At 34.5% G+C, this 26,092-nt stretch overlaps 4 protein-coding genes across 7 annotated transcripts; 2 read left to right on the plus strand and 2 right to left on the minus strand.

Annotated features, from left to right (window-relative positions):
* The first annotated feature begins 1,450 nt into the window (after positions 1 to 1,450).
* Positions 1,451 to 10,341, plus strand: LOC144555402 (Major facilitator superfamily protein). The gene is made up of 5 exons (XM_078303715.1): positions 1,451 to 1,717; positions 1,803 to 2,020; positions 2,497 to 3,059; positions 8,918 to 9,438; positions 9,813 to 10,341. The coding sequence occupies exons 1-5, from the start codon at positions 1,636 to 1,638 to the stop codon at positions 10,154 to 10,156; spliced, it is 1,728 nt and encodes a 575-aa protein (XP_078159841.1). The 5' UTR covers positions 1,451 to 1,635; the 3' UTR covers positions 10,157 to 10,341.
* Positions 10,342 to 13,214: 2,873 nt separating this feature from the next.
* On the minus strand, positions 13,215 to 14,713 carry LOC144555404 (CURVATURE THYLAKOID 1A-like protein). The gene is made up of 5 exons (XM_078303721.1): positions 14,317 to 14,713; positions 13,977 to 14,068; positions 13,785 to 13,892; positions 13,600 to 13,671; positions 13,215 to 13,463 (listed from the first exon to the last, which is right to left on the minus strand). Exons 1-5 carry the CDS (start codon positions 14,468 to 14,470, stop codon positions 13,395 to 13,397), a joined length of 495 nt encoding a protein of 164 aa, XP_078159847.1. The 5' UTR covers positions 14,471 to 14,713; the 3' UTR covers positions 13,215 to 13,394.
* A 776-nt stretch (positions 14,714 to 15,489) lies between these two features.
* On the minus strand, positions 15,490 to 20,222 carry LOC144555403 (carbon catabolite repressor protein 4 homolog 3-like). 4 transcript variants are annotated; one of them, XM_078303716.1, is made up of 13 exons: positions 19,865 to 20,222; positions 19,609 to 19,772; positions 19,447 to 19,512; positions 19,028 to 19,080; positions 18,804 to 18,888; positions 18,632 to 18,712; positions 18,259 to 18,351; positions 18,112 to 18,144; positions 17,965 to 18,029; positions 17,743 to 17,854; positions 17,360 to 17,463; positions 16,750 to 16,834; positions 15,490 to 16,654 (listed from the first exon to the last, which is right to left on the minus strand). In XM_078303716.1, exons 1-13 carry the CDS (start codon positions 20,151 to 20,153, stop codon positions 16,514 to 16,516), a joined length of 1,371 nt encoding a protein of 456 aa, XP_078159842.1. In that variant the 5' UTR covers positions 20,154 to 20,222; the 3' UTR covers positions 15,490 to 16,513. The 4 variants fall into 4 exon arrangements, with proteins under 4 accessions (XP_078159842.1, XP_078159843.1, XP_078159845.1 ...); XM_078303717.1 differs by having other exon boundaries at positions 19,868 to 20,220; XM_078303719.1 differs by having other exon boundaries at positions 17,360 to 17,445; positions 19,865 to 20,219.
* Positions 20,223 to 22,156: 1,934 nt separating this feature from the next.
* LOC144556098 (axoneme-associated protein MST101(2) protein) lies at positions 22,157 to 24,406 on the plus strand. Its single transcript, XM_078304589.1, has 5 exons — positions 22,157 to 22,401; positions 22,777 to 22,891; positions 23,342 to 23,412; positions 23,499 to 23,585; positions 24,018 to 24,406. The coding sequence occupies exons 1-5, from the start codon at positions 22,297 to 22,299 to the stop codon at positions 24,270 to 24,272; spliced, it is 633 nt and encodes a 210-aa protein (XP_078160715.1). The 5' UTR covers positions 22,157 to 22,296; the 3' UTR covers positions 24,273 to 24,406.
* Positions 24,407 to 26,092: the final 1,686 nt, after the last annotated feature.

Consider the following 26,092-nt stretch of genomic DNA (forward strand, 5'->3'; position numbering starts at 1 on the left):
GGACCAGTAAATTGGTTAGTCCAGATTTAAAGTCTGAATTAATATACGGAAGTGTGGGACCAACCTGGAAGGTATGGTTCCAGTTAATTAAAATTATTATCACCGAGCAAGTAAATCATTGGTAAATCTAGATGCAACGTTGCAAGTTGGAGTTTATTCTATAGAATTTCTGGAATGCTTTTCTCTAATAAGTTGAGAGAAAAATAAGGTAGGTTAGGAAAGGAGAGGAGAGGAGAGGAGAGGAGAGTGTGAAATGAAATGGTATATTTGTCAATTTAGTTTTTAAAATAATTAAATAAAAGAGAATATTGGATAAAATGTCAAATTTTATGGAGATATATTAAATATTACAGTGTTTTCATGAATAATATAATTGACTACAATAGAATTTTTACACATTAGAAATTGTCCCTATTTAATTAGTTTTATGTGTAAAATGCTGATCAGATCGGATAGATATGGATATAGATTCTGATCAGATCGGATATTTATTAAAATAATATAAAATAATATTAAAATTCATAATATTTATCTAATTATAATGGTGAATAACATAAATTTTTTATAATATATATTAAAATATATGGTATATATTTACTATTTGAATATGGATAATGTAAAATCACAACAGTATCATATTCGATTATCGGAAATATATCCGTACCGTTTTCACCATTGGCATTAAATCTACTCCATATTAACGCTACTTTTCAATTTTCATTTACACGGGAATCTCAAAAGACAGAAAAATATATTACAGAATTTCCTCAAAATGTATATCATTCCATAATTAAAAAAGACAGCACAATTTTTAGCTTTTTGGCTCTTTCTTCTTGTCATTTCTTTTCCAAAGAATCCAGTAGCAGTAGCTAGTTAACAAACCAGTACGTACTATTCTCTTTATACAAGGAAATTTTGCATATGACCAGTACTTCCTTTCCAAAATCTTTGATCTCTCTATCTTCCAATCCATGAAAAGGCTGCCAAGCAAACAAAAGGATGTACAAAACAAAATAAACTTCTCATATACGGAAAGGTAAACTTAGATCTACGGTAGGTACAGCCCATTAATTTATTGCCATAAAAAAAATGAAATTTGAAGTAAACTTTAATTAAAAAGAAAAATTATCCATCATACATTTCTAGCATGAACAAACTTCAATAATTGGATCTCCTATGATTGAACTTTCATCATTTCTCAATACCACAAAGTGCCAATAAAAATAAAGAAAATATAAAAAACCGAAAAATGTTTAACAAAACACATGTCAAAATGATGCGAATTTTTTGTTGATTTAAGTATATCTGGTACGTTTATATATGGTCACTAGAATTATATTATTGTACTTTGGGTCCCTAAATTTTTGTACACATAGTCACATACCATTGCAAACCATATCTAGCTACATGTGACTTTTCTTCTCTGTATTAAACCACCGATTCACTCACTGTTATGTAACAAAACCAAGGTTTTTTTTTTCTTTTTTTTTCTGTTTTTGCCAAATAAACCGTGATATCATTGGAGAGAAGCATTGAAAGAGATAAGAGCGCCCCGCTCTATTCCTCTCTATATAAACACAAGATCACTTCCAAGGCTTTTCAAACCATAGGAGAGAACCTCAATACCCTAATAAAATGGAAGAAAAGAAAGAAAATCATGCCATTGCCAGAGAAGAGAAGAGAAAAGGAGGCCTCAAAACAATGCCTTTCATCTTCGGTATGAAATTCATTAGTGTCTATAAAACTTTCATAAATTATTGTTACATGCATGCAAACTGATGTTGTGTTGAATCTTTCTGTAGCAAATGAGGTAGCAGAGAAGATAGCAGTCGTCGGGTTTTCTACAAACATGATATCATACCTGACACAGCAGCTTCACATGCCATTGGCAAAAGCAGCCAATACTCTAACTAACTTCGGTGGTACTGGGAGTTTGACACCGCTTCTTGGTGCATTCCTCGCAGATGCCTATATCGGTCGATTCTGGACCATCACTGGCGCCTCGCTATTTTACCAAATTGTACTGTATTTTTTTTTCCAATACATAATTTTTATTTTTTTAGTAAAGGCAATATCCACAAGGGATCTTCATCCGGGTTTCAAACTTGTGACCTCTCATACGGAGAGTATTATCTTTGCCACTAGACCAAATACCGGTTCTCAATTTCTCATGATTTGTTGTTAGTAGTTAGCCTCTAAAATGTTTTCTACTTTTTATATTCCAAATATAAGTTTGTTAATTATTGCTCATTTAAAAAAAAAATTTGGTCAATTAGTATTTTTTTTCTACTTCTTTATCGATCACAAAGTAATAACATGTAGTACCAGTATAAATTTAGTCAATTAGTACAAGTTCAGAAGCTCATGAACTGATTGTACCAGTATAAGTTTGATGCCAAGTTGCCAACTATACTCAGCAAATTAGATTCCTACTTATGACAATAAAACCTAGTGCTGTTTATAAATCATGAATTATTGCAAAATTTTGCAATCTAGGGGATGATAATCTTGACACTATCGGCATCCTTACCACGCTTTAGGCCTCCACCGTGCACCCCACATGGCCCGGATTGCAAAGAGGCCTTGCCATGGCAACTTGCAATTCTATACACCTCACTCTTCTTAAATGCAATCGGGGCAGGTGGTTATCGGCCATGCATTGTTGCCTTTGGTGCAGAGCAGTTTGACGAAACCGACCCGAAGGAGAAAACCAAGACATGGAGTTTCTTCAACTGGTACTATTTTTGTATGGGCGTGTCAATGTTACTAGCAGTGACAGTCGTGGTGTATATACAAGATAATGTCGGGTGGGGATGGGGACTGGGGATCCCTACTGTAGCCATGGCAGTGTCGGTAGGGACATTTGCCGTGGGGTATCCCATGTACAGGCGGCTGGAGCCATGTGGAAGCCCGTTTACCAGACTAGTGCAAGTGGTGGTGGCGGCGATCAAAAAGAGAAACATACCGATGGTATCGGATTCCAAGTATCTCTATGAAAATGATCAGATGGATGCCGAAATTTCATTATATGGAAAGCTTGTTCACACCAATCAACTCAGGTATGAGTTTTTTTTTTTTTTTTCCTGAGGTTGTTTCCATGTTTCTGACTGTGAGATCGAAAGACTATATATATATTCTTGGGCAGAAATTATCAGACAATATGGATCATATAAAACACAGAAGAGTGCATTATGTGAAAGCACATTGATTAAAATCTTATGCATCCTAACTAAGTTTGGAAACAAACCGTTCAAATGATTTTAAATTTTGATAGGTACATGCCAGATTTAAAATATTTAGCCATTTTATGATATTTTAATTATTATTATTTCATAATTAATATTTGTGACATCATTATATTTCTCTAATAAAAATAAAATGATCAATAAATATATAAAAAGTAATACGTTTACAAAACAAGAATTAGTTCTATATCATAGGTGAAAATCAACCAACAAATTATAAACAAATGATTTGAAAAAGTATAATTATCAAATTAAGAAAAAAATAAAAAGAGGTGTAATCATACTGTTATTTATGTAATATGAGCAATTAAGTGACTTTGCATTCTTTTTCCGTTAGTGAGCAAAGAAATTTTTACATCTCCTTTTCTTTTAAAAAAAATGTAACAAAATTGACATCAATTTTCATTATGTCGTCAAATAGAGAAAAAAATCACCTAAAGTCTATATACTTGAAAAAAAAATCTACAAACATTTTATCAACTGATTGCATCTCGTTGGTGGTATTCTAATTAAGTTTTGTCTTAATTTTTAACCTTGCTCTTTAATTAGTAGATGTGCGAGAGAAAAAATTATGCCGGACTTAATTTTATTTTTTTCATAATTTTGTACTAATTGGAAAAAATAAATAAGAACCAAACTAAAACTATTTCAAATAAAAAAAAAATGACACCGAACGGATTTGAAAGAATTTATATATCCCAACTTCCTCATTAAAATATAATAAAATCTCATCAAATTTGTGTGTCCAAATTAAGTCTCATCGAAATCTCCAGGAAGTAGATATAAATAGGATGGAATTAATTAACCTTCGTAGATGATTAATTAATCAACCGAGGACAATTAGGTGATGGGACTAGCTAGGATAGTGATGATTGAGAGCATTGATGATCAAGTGTGGAGTAATTGGAGGCTTGGAGCAACGACGACCGTCCCACTAGTAGCTGTTTCTTTTTACTAATAATTTAAAATTTAAATTTCAAAATTATATCACCCAACTATTGGTCTTTCTTCTCTTCTTGATCAATGCTTTCATGCGAAAAATAGTGGTTTAATTTAAGGTTCTAAATAGCAATTATAGCGGCACAGCAGAGAGACCAAAAAAAAAAAAATTGCGAATAGTGTAGCTATAGCAGAAGCTATCATACATAGCGTTTTTTCCTTTTCAAATTTTTTATTCTATATTTTTACTAATTATCAACATAATCAATATTAGAGAATTGGAGTAATAACTAAATAACAACTAATCTAAGTCTATACTTTTTATCAATTACGCAAATAAGAAGAAAAAAAAAGATCTAAAACATAACATTATTTAATAGTTCATACTTCATAGTATTACATATTATAATAGACGAAGAGGAATTAATTTTATAATATAAATGAAGTCAGTATACATATTTAAACATTTTATATATTATAATAATAATCAAAATTAGCTTTCAATTGAAACAAACGATAATAATTTTACAAATGAATACTATACGAAGAGCAATCAAAAGGAAGAATTAATATTTGAATATTTCTCAATATAGAATGAGAGAATAAATCACAAATAAAATAAAAAAATACATAGTTTGGTTTAACATATATACTAATCGTAAAAGACCATGCAGCATTAGAAATAAGAATATAAGTACAGAAGCTCATATAAATTGTAAAAAAAAAGCCCATGTAGCATAGCGGTAGCAATAGTGCGTCGTGCATAGCAGTAATGGTGGTCAGCTATTACAGCTATAGCGGTCGTAGCTGAGTTAGCGCACTTTTATCTCATAGCTCAGCGTTTATAGTCTGAAAAAGCTATAGCGCCGCTATAGCTAGCTATTTAGAACATTGGTTTAATTAGATAACTAGAGTAGAACTAGGGTGTTCTCAATATCATCGAGTCCTTTTGTGTACTCACTCTAAAATTTATTGAATTGACTTTAAATGACAAATCCAAACTGTTGAAACCCAATACCTGAATGCGGCTACATGCAAAAAAATTTAAAATTTTGAATTAATGTTGTATATAGTCAAATGGTAAAAAAATATTCAAAAAAAAAATACATTAAAATTAATTTATAAACCTTCTAATTTGGACCGCTTGACTTTATAGTTTATATTAAATTAATTTCAAATTTTAAAATTTCCGCATGTAGATCTAGACCATCACTCATATGGTAGATGAAGTTAAATTCACAAAGAAAATTGGTGAACTCAAGAATTAACACCCTAGTTTATATAATTGCGCTATATCTTTCTTAGATCTGAAACGCTATATCTTTCTTAGTTCATAGCTGCCTGCTATACATAATAATGTTGATCATTTTTTTAATTAATTTCCAAAACACATTATCCAATAGAAATCCTTTTAAATTAAAACGGACAAGCAAAAAAAAAAATATTAATCAAAGCCAAAACTATATTCTTTCTTTCAAGAAAAGTCAAAATTATATTCTTTAAAATGAGAGATCAAGTAAGATATCCTCGACAAGAGCTTATGAGACTTTTTTGCTTGAGAGCATATAAAAGTAGTATTGAACTTGCATAGTACTTCAGTATAAACTCGACAGTAGTCTTTCTCATATCAAAATCTCAAGAAACTTTGAGGTAGATGTGATCGATTTAGAATTTCCTGGTTCACATGACAAGCCAACCAAGGACAAAGTGGGGATAGGATATATAGTGATATAATGAAGTACAGACCAGAAGAGGCAACGGCTGTCCCATTAGCAGCCAGCCATATCTGTGAATATATAAAATGAACAAGAGAATTACGTGTCTATACTATATACGGTGCTTAGAGCCACAGATCTCCTGTGGCACCTACAAACAATAAACCATGTAACTTGTTGTCTATACCGGTTTAATTTTCTTCCCTCTTTCTCTTTGAGATGTATACTTAGTAGCCTCAGCAGGTTGGCTTAAGTCCGAGTTAGCTATAACTATCCATATGTGTGCATTAAACTTTTGAAATATCAATATCACACATTTCTAATATTTCAGACCGATAATTTAATGTACTACAAACACATAATATTTGGTCTCGGAAAAATAAAAGAAAAAAGATCTGAATTTAGGGGTGTCAATGGCACCCTTTTATCCGTTTATCCGAATCCGTACCATATTCAATAAGAAGGATACATATAGGATTTTTTTTTCGTAAACTTATCAGGTACGGGTATGAATAAAGATTTTGTTTTCATTATCTAAATGAATAAGAGTACAGGTAAAGCCTATTTCATATCCGTTACTCAATTGGATAATTACATAAAAAATAAAATATATATATATTAATGAGTAATGAATATCCATTCTCCAATTATTCTTGGTATTTTCAAAAAATGCATTTTATTAAATTTTTCTAAACTTGGACAATTGACTATCCTATATAGTTGTACTACACTTAATTAACTATCAAAACACGTGAATAAATTCCAACAAATTCCAATAAAATTTAGATCTTTAAACGTCATATATATGTGTGAAATAAATGTGTTTTGATATTTTATTTAGTAAATAATAAAAATAATTTTTATATTAACATTATATGTTATTTACCTGCTACTGTTTCATTATCCGACAACCATAACGGATAAAGATAGAGTACGAATAAGGTAATTCGTAGCGGGTAAAGATAGGATACGAGTAAAAATAATTTATAACGAATACGAGTACAGATACAAAAATACTTCCACCCGATCCTTCTTATTATACCCGTTGACACGAGTCCAAATCTGCTGTAATTCCGGGAGGAATTATAGAATCCTGAAATTCCAATATCAACCGTCAATTTTTTCCGTGCACAGATCTCGAAAACATTATAAAAAAAAGGTAAATTTTCATGCACACATTTCGAGAAAGATCAATGGTTGAGATTGAGATTACAGGATCCTGAAATTTCCCGATAATTAGAGCAGATTTATTTTCCGTTGACACCCCTATGTGAATTCTTATCCAGACAGATAGGACTTAGGAGCGTGTGTTTCACTGTGTAGTTTATTAATATGCATCACTGTGTACTTTGGGACCTTTCCAATTCCATGCAAATATGCAATACACAGAGGATCCATGATCTCGGCTTAAAAGTCGTTACACGTGATCGGTGATTCTGCGTCATCTTTAATTGGTGAATGCGTCCAAAATTGTCTGGGAGTGAAATGACCCAAAAATACATACGGACAAGATCTTAAAGGAGTGAGAACAATTAAAAGAGACAAATTGACAGCAACAACCGAGCCATATTAATCTCCACCCTAAAAAATATGGCCGTATCATATGCGGTTCATGCTCGGCAGCTGCTCGATATCCAAATCCTTTGTCAGGCATGATGCAGCAAATGCCAGCCACTAGGTCTAGGAAAATATATTAGTTATTATTTTTTTTTCCTTTTTTTGAGGAATAGGCATATGCCAGTGCCAGTTAGTGCCAACTGGCATATTAAGCTTCAGCAAAAGAAAATATAAACATTTGAAATTGGGTGGTTGCCAGTCATGTCAGGTCTGTTATTTGGTGCCTGAGTTTAACCAGTTCAACAAAGTTGACTAGTTCATGGTACTGAAGCATCCACTAACAGTACTATATCTGATTTGAGTGGATACAGACATGTAGGTGTTACTTTAATACCACTGATTTGTCTTATTCTATGTAAATCAAAGTTTGGTGACTGATAGCTATCATTGATAGGTCATTCCGGGTCAATTAAAACCTTCAATACAAAATAGGTCCACATCACAACATCAGTAATAACTAATAAGAAAATATATGAACAAAGAATGATAACCATGAACTTCTATAATTTACCAAGCTGCGTATACGTACCCAATTTTTTTATTCAGGAAAACATGTTCATTTTTTTTTTCTTCAGTAAACAGGCATATGCTCACCCAAAGGATAGAACAGTTTAGCTTCTGACCAACATAGTATGGCTTTCCAAGAAAGGTTTAGCAATCAATTTTTAGTACAGGAAACAAAAGCTGACCATAACATCTAACCAAATGCAAAATATAACCAGATCAGATCAGAACTCAAATAAAAGCAGGAAATCTGAATGATTACCCATACAGATTCAACCGAAACACAATCAGACATGAACACAACGCCATGACCAGCTCCGTCACGTGCCATGTCCACTCGTGTGAAAAGTGGCACCGCATGGGAATGGGGCAACTGCCCTAGTCACGACATGCAAGCTGACCTAATCACAACATTTATTTTTCCCAACATTATTTCTTTATTTTACAAATTTCTCCACTTTTTTTTTTCTGATTTGTTTTCACTAAACTAACTTAAATTACGAAAAAAAATAGTTGAACGTTACTAAAGTTACCAAGCATGACCAGTCACAACACGTGCGGTCATGACGTTATTAACATGGCATGACCACTCTATGTAAGTTTGGTCACAGCACATGACCAAAGTCAAGGCATGTTAGTTAGTCACACCATGGCACAAAACAAATTTACTTCACTACCAATACTGTCCGGACCCAACAATGGAGCATTTTGACAGCCAAATCAGCATATTGATAAAGAACCCAAACACTTACTGACAAACTTAAAAAAGAATGGCATCTGATTGACCTGAAATATGGGAACTGGCCCCAAAAACCTCATATCCCAATCTTTAATTCAAACTACTTATAATTCAGTGCACTAACCTAGCTATGCACATTCTATGATTTCTATCTACAGCTTCTTTGACAGAGCAGCAATTATAACTGAATCTGATAAATCTCCAACCCCAAACCTGTGGAGACTGAGCACTGTGCATCGAGTTGAAGAGCTCAAGTCAGTGATCCGCATGGGCCCGATTTGGGCCGCCGGGATCCTCATTATCACCTCCTCAGCCCAACAAAACACCTTTGCTCTCCAGCAAGCCCGCACCATGGACCGCCACTTGTCGCGGCATTCAACCTTCCAAATACCTCCTGGTTCTATGGCTGTCTTTAGCTACCTTTCCATGGTTATCACCATCACTGTTTATGATCGCTTGTTAGTTCCTTTTGCAAGGAGATTTACAGGGTTGGATAGGGGACTAACATTTCTGCAGAGGATGGGGATAGGCTTTGTGATTACGACCCTTGCAACAATGACAGCTGGGTTCGTTGAGGCAAGAAGAAAGCATGTGGCAGCTCAAGCGGGTCTACTTGACTTGCCAGGTGTCACTGTGCCAATTCCCGTGTTCTGGCTCGTGCCCCAGTACGCACTACATGGTAAGGCCACGGCTCACTGGTACATTCTGTTATATTTTTAAATTTAATCATGTGAACGAAATATGAAAACAACAACACAAATGAATTACTAACTTCTGAAGAAAACATTGAAACAACCCTTTTATGTTGCAAAAACAGTTACAGAATTCCAAAATAATAAGTCTTCTACATTGTTAACAATGCCACTTACTTTCTAATGACAATTTATGTCATTTTCTTCCCATTGTTAAATGAGAATTAACAGAAGCTTAGACCCAACTGCTAGTAGCAGAAAATATTAAAGGTCCTTTTGCAACTCAAATCTAGGTAATTTGTTGTTCATTTTTCCAATTTATACATAGTGCAGATGACTGAAATATGCAAATCAATCCTAGGTATAGCGGAGGCATTCACGTCAATAGGCCATCTTGAGTTTATGTACGACCAAGCACCAGAGAGCATGAGAAGCACTTCCACTGCACTTTACTGGATGTCAATCTCAGCAGGGAGCTACATAAGCACCATGCTTGTCTCGATCGTGCACAAGTACAGCGCGCAGCCAGATGGATCCAATTGGCTGCCAGATAATCTCAATAGAGGCAAACTCGATTATTTCTACTGGCTCATTGCACTGCTCGAAGGGTTGAATTTGATATACTATTTGGTCTGTGTCAAGTACTATACATACAAGCCAGTAGAGATTAAGAAAAGAGAGGATGAGCTCAAGAACAGTGTTTGAGCTTTTTAGTGTATGTTGTAGTATTAAACTATAGTGATAATTTAGTGTAAAGAAAATAATGTACTTTGCCTTCATGGAAAAAAAAAAAATAAGAGCAGAGAAGTTTAATGAAAGACTTAACTGTACCAATCACCAGATATATCTTGAAGAGCTATAAGTCTATAACTTAATAGCTTTTGTACCAGCAATTTTGCAATCTTATTTCTTATCATGTACCCCATACTATAAAATAGAACTCACTCACTCAATGTCAAGATGGAAGCATAATCAATTGCAAATTTCAAACTTCATAAAAACTATGCTCAATTTCTGGTACAATATATTCTAGTCCATATCATATACTCAAATTAACACAGAACTATATGAACAGCTAAACTGAAAGTTCAATACTCGTACAATAAGCTTCATTTCAGAATACCCAATAGGAACAAAACCTGATCACATTGAAAACAAAAATTCTCTTACAAATTAAGCCGTGGGTTTGCGTTGGAAACCCTGATCTGGATCGATGACCTCGTCAGCAGGGAAAGTATCCAATTTAGTGACGACAGCAGCCGGAGGCCCAACGCGACAGCGGCGCTCGACCATCTCTTGCACTGATTCGGGTTTACCCGAAAAGACGGCCTCCACGGTCCCATCTCGGCGATTTCGGACCCACCCGTTTAGCGCGAGCTGCTTCGCGTTTTCCACTGTCCAATCGCGAAAGAACACGCCTTGAACGCGCCCCTTTACGATTACTCTAACCTGAGAAGAGCAAAGAGGAACCGTGAGAGGAGTGAATTGGGGTAGAAGTGATGAGATAAGGGAGAGAGATGAGTACGGTTTTGAAGGATGGAGGCATTGGCGGCGGTGTGGCGGAGGAAGCGGCGGCGATCACATTCATTGATCGATCGAGAGTGAGAGAGAAGAATCGAGAAGATAGGAGAGAGTTCAAATCTGCTGGAATCCATGGGGATTTCAGGGACCCTGAAATTCTCAATCTAACCATCTATATATTTCGTGATTTGTGCATAAAATTCTGTCTGCTTTGAGATTCGTGTACGAAAAAATTTAAATGGTTGGATTTGGAATTTCAGGGACCCTGAAATCCTTGAGGATTTCAGCAGATTTCATTTCGATAGGGGAGAAGATAGGTCAGGAATTGTGAGAAGACCATAGAAGCGAAGATCATTTGTTACAACTGTAATGACCTTGGCGCGAAAGTCTAGAGAACCCGTTATACTGGATTCGACCCGTTAAACATCTTACTTATTTTCTCGGCACAAGTAGTAGTAGAAGACCCCATTCGCAGCGAATCTAATTTTTGTAATTAGTCCTGGTCAAAATCTTTGATCAGCTCCTTTCATCTGATTTATCTTAACAAAATCAATCTCAAAGTGGTTTTACGGCTTATGAAATAATAGAATTAGATCCAATTCCTGTAAATCTACATAGATATCATATAATATATAATTTGTACAGACCTTACTGCATAAATAAACTAGTCTAGAAGTCAGAAATAAAGATTTGTTAGTGAAGAAAATTGAAAGATAACCGAATAGTATAAAAACTAAGTCATTATTTCTGTCTAAGCTTCAAGAACCAGACCCATCCTTCATTCCTACATCTCTCATTCTTGATTTTAAACTAATGGCATAGAGCACTGTAATTAATTAATGTTGACGCCTGAAAGCGTATACTTGAAAAACTTTGAACAATTTGCATTAGAGTTCATTATAAATACTTTATACTAGCCAAGGTTCTAAATAGCGATTATAGCGGCATAGCGGGGAGACCAAAAAAAAAAGCTATTGCGAATAGCGTAGCTATAGCGGAAGCTATCACACATAGCGATTTTTCCTTTTCAAACTTTATATTCTATATTTCTACTAATTATCAATATAATCAATATTAGAGAATTTGATGTAACAACTAAATAACAACTAATCTAAGTCTATACTTTTTATCAATTACGCAAATAAGAAGGAAAAAAAATATAAAAAGTAATATTATTTAATAGTTTATACTTCATGGTATTACATATTATAATAGACAAAGAGCAATTAATTTTATAAGGTAAATGAAGTCAATATACATATTTAAACATTTTATAATTATAATAATAATCAAAATCAGCTTTCAATTGAAACGAACGATAATAATTTTACAAATAAATACTATAAAAAGAGTAATCAAAATGAAGAATTAGTATTTAAATATTTCTCGATATAGAATGATAGAATAAATCACAAATAAAAATAGAAGCATATAGTTTGGTTTAGTATATTTATCGTAGAAGACCATGTAGCATTAGAAATAAGAATAGAAGTACAGAAGTCCATATAAATTGCAAAAAAAAAATCATGTAGCATAGCGGTAGCTATAGCGGGTCTCATATAGCGGTAATAGCGGTAAGCTATTATAGCTATAGGGGTCGTAGCTGAGTTAGCGCAATTTTATCTCATAGCTTAGCGTTTATGGTCCGGAAAAACTATAGCGCCGCTATAGCTAGCTATTTAGAACCCTGATACTAGCTAATAAAAGCTTTCCCATGCTCTCCAATTACTTCTCTGCAAGTAATGAAGGTCTTAAGATATACATGTTCTAAAACAACATACATAAATGTATATGATTGGAGGTGATAATTTCACATACAATCCATTTGCGTATTTAGATCGGTTTAAATTATTTATATTTAATTGAGTTCTAAGAAGAGAAATAGAAATAAAATTTGTTAATAGTTACTAATAATGGATTCAGGACGCAACACAGAATTAAGAACACCTGAAAATGTAGTTCAGTTTAAGCCATTTATGCCAGCTTAATTTTAGGCTTACATCTAATTAGGTCAGCCTATTTAATACTCATATGATGAAAGAACTGAGACCTAAACATCTTATTTCATGATTTAAACATCAAGCAAACATGACGTTAAGGATTTATTTTACTGATGTGGATCCATAAGGTTATCGACCTATGTTTTGTAAAACAAACTCGTCAAATTGAGGTTTTCATACTTCTCTACCATTATAGCATTGGTAGAATAATGAATAAAATAAAACAGACAAGAAACCCAAAATTATCAGGAAGGCGTAGAAGACTCCCCCGGTCTTATTTATGGTCATAGTACACAACAAAAAAAAAAGGATGAACATCTTCATACATCAAATTGCATCATGACATATTAATTGAACTAAAATGCAGCAGCACATAATCACACTCGGTATAATCTTCAAAAGTTCTCTTCAGGGAAATGAATTTACTCGGTAGTTCCAGCAATCTTTTTCTTCAATTCTTCGATGTCGCTCACTAACTCTTTCCTGCTATCCTGAAAATTAGCAAAAGGAAGTGTAAGAACATAAAATAGGGAATTTGCAGAGCCAATTACTTGTCCGTGTATATTCATATTCTCTATAAATTCTTTCTAATATTTCAACTGGTTGAGTTGAATTTAGTCAATTTACCTTGAACAGTAGGTAGCGGTAAACAAACCATGCAGTGTAACCAAGTCCAACAAGCTCCATGACTTTTGGAAGCTACACAAGAACAGAGGTCATATTAAGTCTCATGTTAATACAAGATAATGTTGAATAAACAAAAAGTTGAGGTAAAATATTATCAAATTTTAAAAGACAGAACAAATTAGTACCAAGGGAACGGAGTTGATTGCGCTAACTACAACCGAAGACAGCCATACCGCAACAATTGCACCACCTCCATACAAAAACACGGTCGACTTATTCTCAATTCCATCCCACTACAGAGGTTAATTAGCCGGGTTAAATGGCAAATAGTGGTAAAAACATTATTTTTTAAAAAATTGATAAAGTAAGACCGGCACCTTTGCTTTCAAATCAGCAATAAGTTCGTCAGAAGAAATCGAGGTATCTTCTGAAGTGGCTTTCGCTCGTAGCAAAGTGAACCTTTGTGCATCTACCAAAGAAAAATAGAAACCAATTTACAATATTCAGTATTCTTTTTCTTCAATTTTCAACAAAAATTACGCAAATCATCTATAATTTATGCAACTCGATTAGAGATGGGCCTGTTCCTGCTAGGCGAGAAGAAAAGAAAATGCACAAACTTAGAAAGAAAATAGATATGTAGACAATATGTTTTTTGATGAAGACTTGGAGGATTATTAATTTTGTTCATTCAAGGAATAATAGAGATAGAAATACCTTGGAAATGAGATGCCGACACGAGGGAAGAAGAGGAAGAAGAACAAATGGAGCGCCTTGGTAGAAGAAGAAGAGAGCGAGGCGAGACAGAGCCGGTGGTAGCCAGCCGAGCTCCTCCTAGAACTGCTGTAGAATATGCTGCCGTGGCCGCCATTTTGTAGAATATGTATAATAATAATATGAATTTGCGGCGCTTTGCCTTCTCTGCTTCCTAGCCCTTGCTTCACTCTATCCTTGTTTTGTGTTTTGTTTGCTGAGTTAATGAAGGGATGACACGTGGCAGATGCACCTGTTCTGATTGGTTTGTTGCATCTGCCTAATCTTTAAAGAGGTGGTCGTGGGGGAGCTCTGTTGGTCCCTAGCCCATCACAAACTTATAGCCCATGTAGTTTGTGGTGTGCTTTGGATGTCGGTTGGTGATATAAGTTTGTAGTATTTTATTGACATATAATGAGTATTAAATATGGCTGAGCTTTTTAGTATTTTATATGTTGAAAAGATATTTTCACAGGAAGCAAATTTCTTCTATTTTCAGGGGAGCATAACTTACTCCCATCAGATCTGCCATCAGATCTGCTTCCTTGAAAACCCAGAATTTCTAAAGAATCTGGAACAAATTTCTTTCTTTCTTCAGCTCGAATGACAGAATATGAAAATACAAAATCATTAAAAGACGAAAATTATATAAAGCTAATATAATGCTGGAATGTAAAAAATAAATCTCTTAACATTATCTCTTAATGTGGAACCTAGTCATTGGTACAGTTTTTTTCCACTCTTGTTGGCAGGCTCCCAAGCAAGCACATTTGCATTAAAATGAAAACGGCAAACGAAAAAATGAGCTTTTATTTTGCCCTCACAAATTTCAATGCCACACTCTCCTCTTAAAGCACCAAAAAGGCTATTGCTTGAAAATTTCTACCACAAAATCGGGCCCCCAAATCTCAGAGGTAATAAATTCAAAACTCAATGATCAGTTTTGATTTAGAATCTGGAATTGCATAACATAACCAACAAAATTTCAATTTCTTTACCCACAGATACTGGAAGTATTTGTCTTCACTTTTACCCGGCTAATCTATCTACTTGTACTCCACGCTGAAATCATTTGCAGCCGATATGGCAATATGTTTACAGTGGAAAACAAGTGAACCATCCAACAAATGCATGATAGCCTCCAAAAAGAATTCAGCTCTGATTATACACTTAATCAATAATCAGAAATCAGGGCAGATCAGGCGCATCCATATTAGATTCAGTCGGTTAGTACCTGATCACCAGTACTAAAAATCATGCTAAGGCAGACTATGGTCAGGTAGGTGCCTTGGGAGAGTTTAATCTGATTAAGACAGTTCAGAAAGTGCCTTCCATCTGGTGTCATTTGTGATGTCCAGTAGCCCCAGATCACAACTATCTACAATAGTGATTGAGCAGCCTCAAGTCAGGCACCATCAGGACTGTCCAATTTGAAATTAATGGTCCTCATCCACCCAAAAGTTTCAAACTGTGTTATTATATTTTGAATTTTGAAAGAACCCAAAACCGACCTATAAAATTCTCCCATCCGGGTAGCACTTATTTTCTTTTATTTTTCCTGCAAGCTGAAATTTTGGCCTCTTTTTCAACTCTCCCTCTTCTTTATCTATTGCCTTTATTGTTGACAGTAGCAAACAATAACCATTAATAGGGATGAAAATGGATCAGATATTATTCAATTAGTATCCGATATGTATCCACAAATTTTGATACAAATATCTGATATCTGAATTATTGAGTTGATACGGATGCGGATATGGTTTTGAATTCACAAAGCAAATAAGGATACGAATAATTATATGTATCCATGATTTCAAAAATGTGGATATCTGATTAGCAAGATATATATACTTTGTAATTTAAAACTTATTATAAAAAGATATAATGCATTTTATATAATTTAAGCAAGTTTTACTTTCATATCCCAACCATATTCGTATCCGTATCCGATCAACAACCGACCTGTATCCTTGTCCGAGTCTATTCATATCCGTATCCGAAAATTTAAAACAGATACAGATACAATTTGATCACTATCTAATCCATTTTCACCCTTAAAACTTTGAAAACGAAAAACAGACCTTAACAGCCTCCTAAGCACGGTTCCTACAACAAAATCTCCATACAGCACTTTGTTCTATTTAACTCAGATGGATTTTATTTAGCTTTCACTCAAGCTAGCAAGTTCTGTGATGGCTTCATAAGAATCATTGCTCTTAGTATCTTCATTATCTGATTCCCTCGACCCGTAATCAACAAATGCAAACTCAGCAACAAGTGCCAAGTGGTCACTTCCAATTTCCTGAAATTTATAGTAGCGAACAACACTCATGTGGTCAGAAGATTGTTACTCATCTTCTCATTTTAGTTTAGCATATATTTTACAAAAGATTTTACCTGACTTGGTAGACCACCCCCCTCCCTCAATAAATGAATAGGTAGTGTGTCTAAAACTCTTAAGCATACAAGTTCAGACGAGTACCTTCAGCAATATAGCAAAAGTTAATATCTTTCTAGACAACATAAATGTGCTTCCCATTTGAAAAAAAAAAATTATATATATATATAGAGGTTGACTTGGGTGAGCCATGGAGTAAAACACGTTTGTACTCCACGCCATATTTTCATTTTGAAAATCCAAACAACTGATTCGAACCTTCCAACATGTTCTCTATATTGAAATGTGTTAGGGGACTAAATTTTACATTTTTTTGGAATTTTTTTACTATTTATTAAGCTACTTTGAAAATTGTTGTTTGACTGTGAACAGTACAAAACAGTAAAAATTTCTGAACCACCTGATCAGCAATTTTCAAAGTGGCTTAATAGATAGTAAAAAAATTCCAAAAAATATAAAATTTGGTCTCCAAGCACATTTCAATATGGAGATCGTGTTGAGTGGTTCGGATCGGTTGTTTGGATTTTCAAAATGGAAATATAATGCCCTGGAGCAAAAACTTGTTTTACTCCATGGCTCATTTTAGCCCAACTCATATATATGGCATACCATAGATAATCAACGGTGCCAACAAACTTCGAGTGACAAGTAGTAGCTAAGGGTTCATTTTTTGGACCCCTTGTTAGTGAAGGCCCCTGACATGAATAATTATCCTAGTTAGGAGAGAAATAACAATTAGATACGTTAACATACTAATCACAGACCAAGAGGTGCACTACCAAATTAAATTAAGCCACAATTTTGGCAATTTTAAACAACCGACCTTATAATAAATCCCATTGTGTAATCAGACAACAAATAAACCAATAAAAGACGACATAACAAGAGTAAACCCTAAAACGTGACCGACCAATACACCTATTATAATGGTCTGCACATACTTGTACCGGACCAAAAGCCAAATATATGGAACAGGAAACCATGATAAGTACCTTGACAGAAGCGTAAGAGCTCCTCAGTTTAAGAGGGCTTCTAACTTTAGTTCCCTCTAAATCACCAACTGCATTCAATAATTCTTCTTCTGTCCAATTGTACTCCCTTCTCCTGAGAAACAAAAATAAATGAAAAGATTAAAAGTCTCCCCAAGTTAAACTAGTATGAAGATGAAATAATTACATATTCAAGAATTAACTGGGTCAGCCTTAACTCCTTACCAAGGAATAGAGTCCATTGGATCAAGCCCAGACATCTTTAATCTATTGTGAAGAGAAACATCAATCTGTAAATTCAAATGACTTCAAAATTTATATTTTTGGATTCTGCTAGCTATATATGTACACAGATTAGTCACTAATCCATACCTCCCTGGATGACAAAAACTCGTAGATTGCACTCTGTACAGAGAGATAGAGAGAGAGAGAGGGAGAGAGAGTTAAACACTCTGATAAACAAAACAGAACCATTATAAAACCAAAAAAAAGGAAATTGCAGTGTCTTTAAATATTTACATCTGGTGTACTGTTAAAATCACCGGCTAAAATAATAGGAATATCACCCCATGTTCTGGATAGATAATTGGCTCTCTCCAGTAACAGCCGTATCTACAAAATATAAGCAGAACAAAACCATTATGTTAATCATCAAACAGCAGTACTTGACATTTCTCATAAATGACAATTTTTTTGCTTTCAACTTATGGAAAACAGTCTAGGATATTGTACAAATTGCAACCAATTTACTGATTTTAAAAAAATATTGAATAAAAGTATTTACTATGCTTTAACATGTTTGCTGTGTAGATGAGGACAGACATTGTGCTCTGATATGATACATAGATAATCAGCTAAAAAACAAAAAATATGGAAACTATGACTAATTTACCTGACCCAACTTAACATCCCCACGCCCAGGACTAAACAGAACATGAATATTTCCAATTACCAACTGTCTCCCTTCTTGAACCTAAGCACAAGACAAATTAATCGTGAAAAAATGGTTAGAAAAAGAGTTTTAACTATCCGTGAGGTATAAAAGAGTAATAATTATTTGGTACCTCCTCTAGAACAAGGAGTTGAGCGACATTATTACGAAGATTAAAGCTACTGAAATCAATGCTATCTTCTTCAAGTAGACGGAATCTGCAAGTAAAATAGAAATAAGATGGTAAAATTACAATAACACAAGTGCCAACTCAGCTAATAAAGTCTCAATTCAGGGTACAATTGAACAAATAGCAGAAAAGGAAAGGAAGGAACACAATAAGATGAGATGTTTCACCTTGCTTTTTTCCAAAACATAGCACATCCATCTTTAGCATCACCACTTCTACCCTATCAGTATATAATGTGTTTTGTGAAATCTCTTTACTGGATGGAAAAAGGCAACAGATTGGGCTTGAATAGCACAGTTGAGGGTAAATTGATGCTCTAGATTTGGTTACTGAGTTTAAACAACATAACTGATTGCATATTCAAAGTAAAAGTATTAGTTGGCTAAAGTGAACACTTAATTAATCAGACAATTAATATCACAGCTACAGTTTTGGAACAGGCTATGTATGTATATCTTAATGATCTAATGACATTGGGGATTCATGAAGTCACTTCTTTGAAATAGCACGTGCATAAAAATAATGAAATTGGTGGAAGTCAATTTCCGGAAAATATGTAGGCGGCCACACACACACAAGATTTTACCTTGTGGATGCCGTCATATCCTCTTCTTTTCATGTATGCTAAAATATCTTGAACCTGATCCACTTCCTAAAATATTGTTGCAAAAGAAGTACTAGCAATCCGTTTGAAAAAAGTAGAAAATTTCAAGTGAAAATCAAACATATTTTTAAAATAGATAGTTACCTGAAGGCACACTAAGTCAGGATTTCTTTCACTAATCTCAAGAAAAATAAGCCTTCTCCTTGATTCCCAATTCATTAAATTCCGGGGAATATTCTGATAAAGTTCAGTGTGCCACATGCAATTATTATCTCCCAAGATGTTGTACGACATCATCACAATCGCATCTGAAAAAGTAGTTACAAGATGAAAAAAGTTAAAAAAAAAACCCACAATAATCGGAATGCCACTAGAAAAAAAAAATTGAAGGTAAAATTACCACCTTTCGAGCTGAGAAGAGACGGACCATTCTCCGCGTCAATCCAATGGCGATGCGGTTTCAAGGGGGTGAAGCGTATCCGCTTGAGACCTGGGTCGATCCAGGGACGATTTTGAGAAAGACTGGAAAAACGGTGATAGTCTTGGTTCTGTCTCGGGCCGACGGCGGAAAGCGGCGGGGATAGAGAGCGATCTCGTTTCGGTTCATGACGGCCAGGATCCGCCGGTGCGCCGCCTGTAAGGAGCGGCGGCGGCGAGATACTGGAACGAGGTAAAGGAAAAGGAAACATGTGTTCGATGAGATCAGGTGTCGTTCCGTAACTCTTTCCGCTGAATCCGCGACGGCAAGGCTTCCCCGGTATTATCCTGGATTCACATGACTTTACATCCCTCAGGTTACCGGACTCTGTACAATTGATGTACAATTGAATCCAACGGTTCAAAATTATTATTTTTAACTTGGATCGAATCTCAAAGCACAAATAATACTGTCCCTCCTCTTCATCCGAGCAAGCACCGGCTGAGAATAAATCTGGACCATCCATTTCAGTTGTGTTGAGTCACATACCTGGGAGGATACGGATTCGATTCAGATGCAGTACTGTAATACAATATCACTCGACTAGAATGAGGAATTTCTACCATCCATTATAATCTGCACAAATCTCAAATAACCTGACTCAAATCTTGACGACTAAAATTGTGTAAGTAATACAATATCCACACTCTGTTTGGATGGAGGGTAGAGAAAGGAAGGGGAGGTGAAGAATAGAATAGAAAGAAAGAAAGATTGACATATTTAATTTTTTCTTGTTTGAATGATTAATGAGAGAAAATAAATTTAACTTTTATTTTCCGTCTTTTTTCTTGTTTAGTTAATTAAAATTTAGAAGATTAATGAGAAATTTGATGACTGTTGTAGGTTTGTGACAAAAAACTTTATTATATTGGTAAGATATAGAATTAGACATTTGTGTTATTTTTTCTAAAAATATTTGTAACAAATTTTTTTTTCATCCGTTACACCTCAAATTGGAAGAGAAACCGATTATATTAATTACAATAATACAATGTTAAACTTTCTATCTCATGTACCCTTCACCTTCGACATAATTTTATCAACCAAACACAATTTGACAAAAAGTTTTATTTTCATTTCATTCCCTCCTTTTCTCTACTCTCCATCCAAACAAGGTGTAAAAACCATCAAGAATTTCTTTTATATTTCGTAATTAATAATAATAATAATAATAACAACAACAACAACAACAAAAAGACGTTGATGAAATTTTTTATTTATAAAATTATTAAATTCAGATGTACAGAAATAAAAAGAATACTTCATTTCTAACAAATATGGAAATACCGAATTCAATTTCTATCCACATATTATGAATCGGAACATTTTTTTTCAAAACGGTAAAAAAGAAGAACAAGGATGTCCAATTTTATCATTTGAGAATCGAAATAACAATTCGGTAAAAAAAAATTTATTAAACATGTATGTAATTTGGAAACCTTTATTTAAAGCAGCTACATGACAATTCACATTTTTTTAAATATTTTTTATCTTACCTTTATTTGGAAACCTTTATATTAGTTTTGTACTATAATCGCACTCCACATTTTTATCTCTGTTTTCAAAATTCAAACGGATCGATATGAACTGCTCAATATAATTTTCATATTAAAATATAGTTGGAGACCAAATTTTATATTTATTGAAACTCTTTTATTATCTTTTTAAATATGTACAAAATCATGGTCCAAAATCTTCTGAAAACGTTTTCTGTACCTAAAAGTTTTAAAAATAAATAAAATTTGATTTCTAAATATATTTTAATTTAAATATAAAATTAAACGTTTTAAATTAATTGTTTAGATTTTAAAAATAAAAAAAGAATGTAAAATATAATTATAACACAAAACCAACGTGCATTTTTAACTCTGCTCTTTTAAAACTTAAAAATAAAAATAACACAGATTAAAAATAAAATAAAATAAAATAAAATAAAATACTGAACAAAAGCGTGCGGGTCTGGTCCAAGTCCGTCCAATCAGTTTATTTATTTTTCCTTAAAAACCCTAGGTTTATTTCTAGCCTGGCATCGCACCACACAGGCCTGCTAACAGACACGGTCTCTGCCCATTATAAAACGAACTGGAGTGAAACTGTTTAATCAGGGCCGGGTTCGAGCGGAGCGAACCCATGATCTTTTGGGGCCCAAAAGGCCGAATGCGCAATGTGCATGTTTGTCTTTCCCTTTCGGCGAAGAATCAACAACGCGGGTCCTCCTTGCGCCGCATTCTCCATCTCTTACGAGAATTCTCTCCGATTTTGCGCTGCAACTTTTGTCTCTCTCTCCCCCCCCCTCCCCGGCACGTTAACTTTGCTCCTCTCTCTGTCTAGTGCGTACTGGTAAAGTAAAAAAAATGGTGAAATCAGGAGGAAGAGCTCGAGTGGTGCGTTATTCCTCCAGTTCGTACGATCAAGCTTCTGGATCGAATTCATCTGGAAATGAATATCGCAACTTCATGGTATTTTTACTATTTTGAGTCGATTTTCTTCTGAGTTCTCATCACTTTTGGTTCCTTTTGTGCGAAGTCCTCTTTTATGTTAAATGGTGAAATTTTCCAATCGTATATTACCTGAATTTCGCTGGAGAAGTTTTTTTTATGTTCAATTTTGGATGCCTAATGCATGTTATGATATATCCAGGAAAAATCTGACTATTGCTGTGTATGCTTATCTCAGCAATATGTTCAATATCTTTTTACCTGTATGATGTTTGTGTTTGAAAAGTTGGTACTGGTTGTCTTAAAATATTAGTTTAATACCTATAGAATATCATATTCATCAAATTGTTGAAATCCTCAATTTTCTCTTTTCCTCTTTTTCTTCCCATTTTGTAGAAATCAAGTGTAGCTGACATGTACAGTGCTCCAAGTTCAATGCGACCATCCAATGAGTCTGACAGTGAAGAAGACATGGACATTAAAAAGTTACTGAAGGAGGTTGAATACTTGGGTATGCCTATTTATATTATATCTTTTCCAAAACCAAATTCAACATTTCTTGGATATTTTATTATTGATGTTCCACAGCTCAAGTTATTAGTCAATACATTAAGATACTATCCAGACTGGTGACTGGTACCAATTGTTTGGTTGGGATGGCGTGTTATACTAGAACACCAACAAATATTGGCTATATTATGCCCTAATGCAAGTTAAAAATTGAAAACCCAAAAGGACCGCATTGAGCCTAATGAATTTTTAGTATATCTCTCGAGTTAATTATGGATGGTATTGTTTAGTTCCTACCTAAACATGCTATTGTTCCATGGACCCTTGACTGGTTCAAGCTTGTTCTGTTTCCTTACAAATGACTTACTTATACATGTTTTTTTATGGGCCCGTAATAATTCTAGTGTTGGTTCTTATGGCTAAATATCTTCATTTTTGAAAATGCAAATAGGTGCTTCTAACATGACATGGAAAGAGAGGAAACGAGTTGAGAATCGAAATGTTGTGGCTTTGGGCGGAAAGGTACTTCTGGAAATATCTCTTTTCTATCTTTCCAACTCTTACGTGTTAACTTTAAAGGTTTATTCATTTTTAAATTGACCTAACAGCCTGTTCAGAAGCACCGGACACCATTAAGCGTAGCAAAGCCAATTATGAAGAAACAAAAGCAGCGTGAAGTGAAAAAGCTTGAAGAGGTAAATCCTTTTTAATTGCATCAAAGATTACCATAAATGACATTTCATTTTGTGCAGCATTTGTACAGCATGCCAGCTATCTAGGTACCTGCGTGGTATTGAAATAAGTGTCCTTGTGTTGGTTGATCCACATTTTGTTGCCTCAAAACCATAGTATACTGTACCACTGGTTACCAGTAAAAATTAAGTGCTTTTACTCGTATGCTTGTACCCCAAGCAGATCTAGGGGAAAACAATATGGTTGAAAAGAGGGATTTAAGTTATGGATTCAATACTGATGCTGACCATTGTATCAAAAAGTAGTACTGGTATGGCATTGTTTTTTTTGAGATAGACTGGTATGGCATTGTTAGTTGTATCAGTACTTTTCCGGTGCAAGTGTTCTAGTTTCTAAAGCTTAACTTATTGGTGATTGTGTTACTGAACTCACAGGAAAGGATATTAGGGAAATTTGCCAAGAGTTCTTCTAGAAATTCAAAAGCACAGAAGAAGAAACCAGAGGATAGAGTGCTAAAGGCAACAGAGGGGCGTTTTAGTAAAGGAATACTTGATGTGAAGCACCTTTTGGCACCCAATGCACCAAAGCGTGAGGAGGTGCCCTATAAGAAGGGCAACCAGGGTAAGAAGAAAGGAGGAAAGGGCAAGGGGAAGGGCAAGGGGAAGAAGGGTAAAAGAAAGGGTCGGTAAAATTTTGACTATTGTAAAAGCAGTATCTTACAGTTTACCTGTGCTCAGTTTTGTCCGTGGAACTATTTATCTGGAGATCAGTACATTTTATTAGTAGCAAGAGTTGGAAGTATTTTCAATTTTGTTAATTTCTATGGATGCTGTCATGACTCATGCTGATGATGTAATTATACGTATCAGAATTGTGTGAAAAGGAAATATGAGACCAAAACTAGTGAGGTTAGAGAAACATGGATTTAAACCGGCTGGTACGAGAAAGTTTGCATTTCTATCTATATATTAGACCGGCTGGTAGCCTGGTACAAGCAAATACAAGTAGCAAAGGAGAGCGCTAGCTAAGAACCATAATAAAGATAAGCACAAACTTGGGATTGCAACAATATATATATACCCCGCCACTGCAAAACAATTTGCTGTAACTTTAGTTTCCTGCATATCCTCGGTAGTGGCAGCATGAACACTAACTCCCTAAGAGCACCTGACCAGACATGTCAAGGTTTTTGACAAGGAGACATTCCGTTCAACCATCTTTTCAGTGCTACATGCCACATTGAGCCCACCTATTACTCTTGACCTTGCGGCATTTTTAATTTTTAATTTTTATTTTGTGAACTTATACGGATGAAGTTGGTTAAGTTTATTATGCTACTCCTGCAGTACCGGTTATAGAACCAATCTGAAGGTAAAAAAACAAATTGTGCTGATCCAAAGTTTAAAGCTTCCCATGGGTGCAACACCATGTTGTATACAGTGAAAAATGATATGTATTCAAACATGGATTTAAAGCTTCCCATGTTGTATACAGTGAAAAATGATATGTATTCAAACATAAAATTACAATCCAGCTTTAAATGCTTCCCATGGGTGCAACACCATGCTATTGGCATGGCACCGTAAGCAGCCGGCCAATCAAAAGAGTTCTTGCAGAATGACTCAAATTGACTGAAATTGACTTGCAAACAGGGTCCTGCGATCCCTTTAGAATCACAGCAGATTTATTTCCGCAAAGGAGAGCGCTAAGAATCATAATTCACAGAAAATAATACAAGCACGCAGTTTAGTCATTGCTGACACGTTGAATTAAACACACTGTCTGAAGAAAGGTTCTCTTTCGAATCTTACTGTCTGAATTCTCTCATGCATTTTCATTCGTGTGCTCCTTAATTTTTTGCTTATTTGCTTCCACTGCCCAACATAAAGTTTCAAACCATACCATGCTATTTTAGTGAAAAAAGATAGTAATTTTGGTTGTAGAACATTATTTTATTTACTTATTTTCAATGTAGGACGCTTGAGCTGCCAAAAAACAGGCAACCTAAGGCCCCAATACCTGACGAGGGAAGAGGTGGGCATGCAGATCCATAACAGCGGCAAGCTTGAGCAACCTATAAATGAGAATCCCAAGGGATCACAATCTGACAAACGGTAGAGATGGTCAAATCAACAACACAGGCAAGACTACTGACAGAGCAAGAAATGGAGGACCGGAAGCCCCGCCACCTCACGAGGGTAGAGGTTGTCAAATTCACAGTATACGTACAGTAGAAAAATAAAACATGAGTCCTGTTGTGACTTGTGAGGGAAAAAGGCTTAGATAATTTAAAGAGATATTTCAATTCTGATCACTAAATCACAACAACAAATAGAGTATATATCTTAAATTGATTTAGTAAATTACATATTCATATCAATAATTTATTAAACTGCATATGTATATTTTAATGAACAATGTAACACTATAATATGATTAGTGAACTAATGTTTTAATAATATGATATATGTTTTGTAACAACAAACTTATTATGAAAAATATTAAATCT

Source organism: Carex rostrata, chromosome 6, assembly GCF_964058835.1.
Source record: "Carex rostrata chromosome 6, lpCarRost1.2, whole genome shotgun sequence".
NCBI classification, from domain to species: Eukaryota; Viridiplantae; Streptophyta; class Magnoliopsida; order Poales; family Cyperaceae; genus Carex; species Carex rostrata.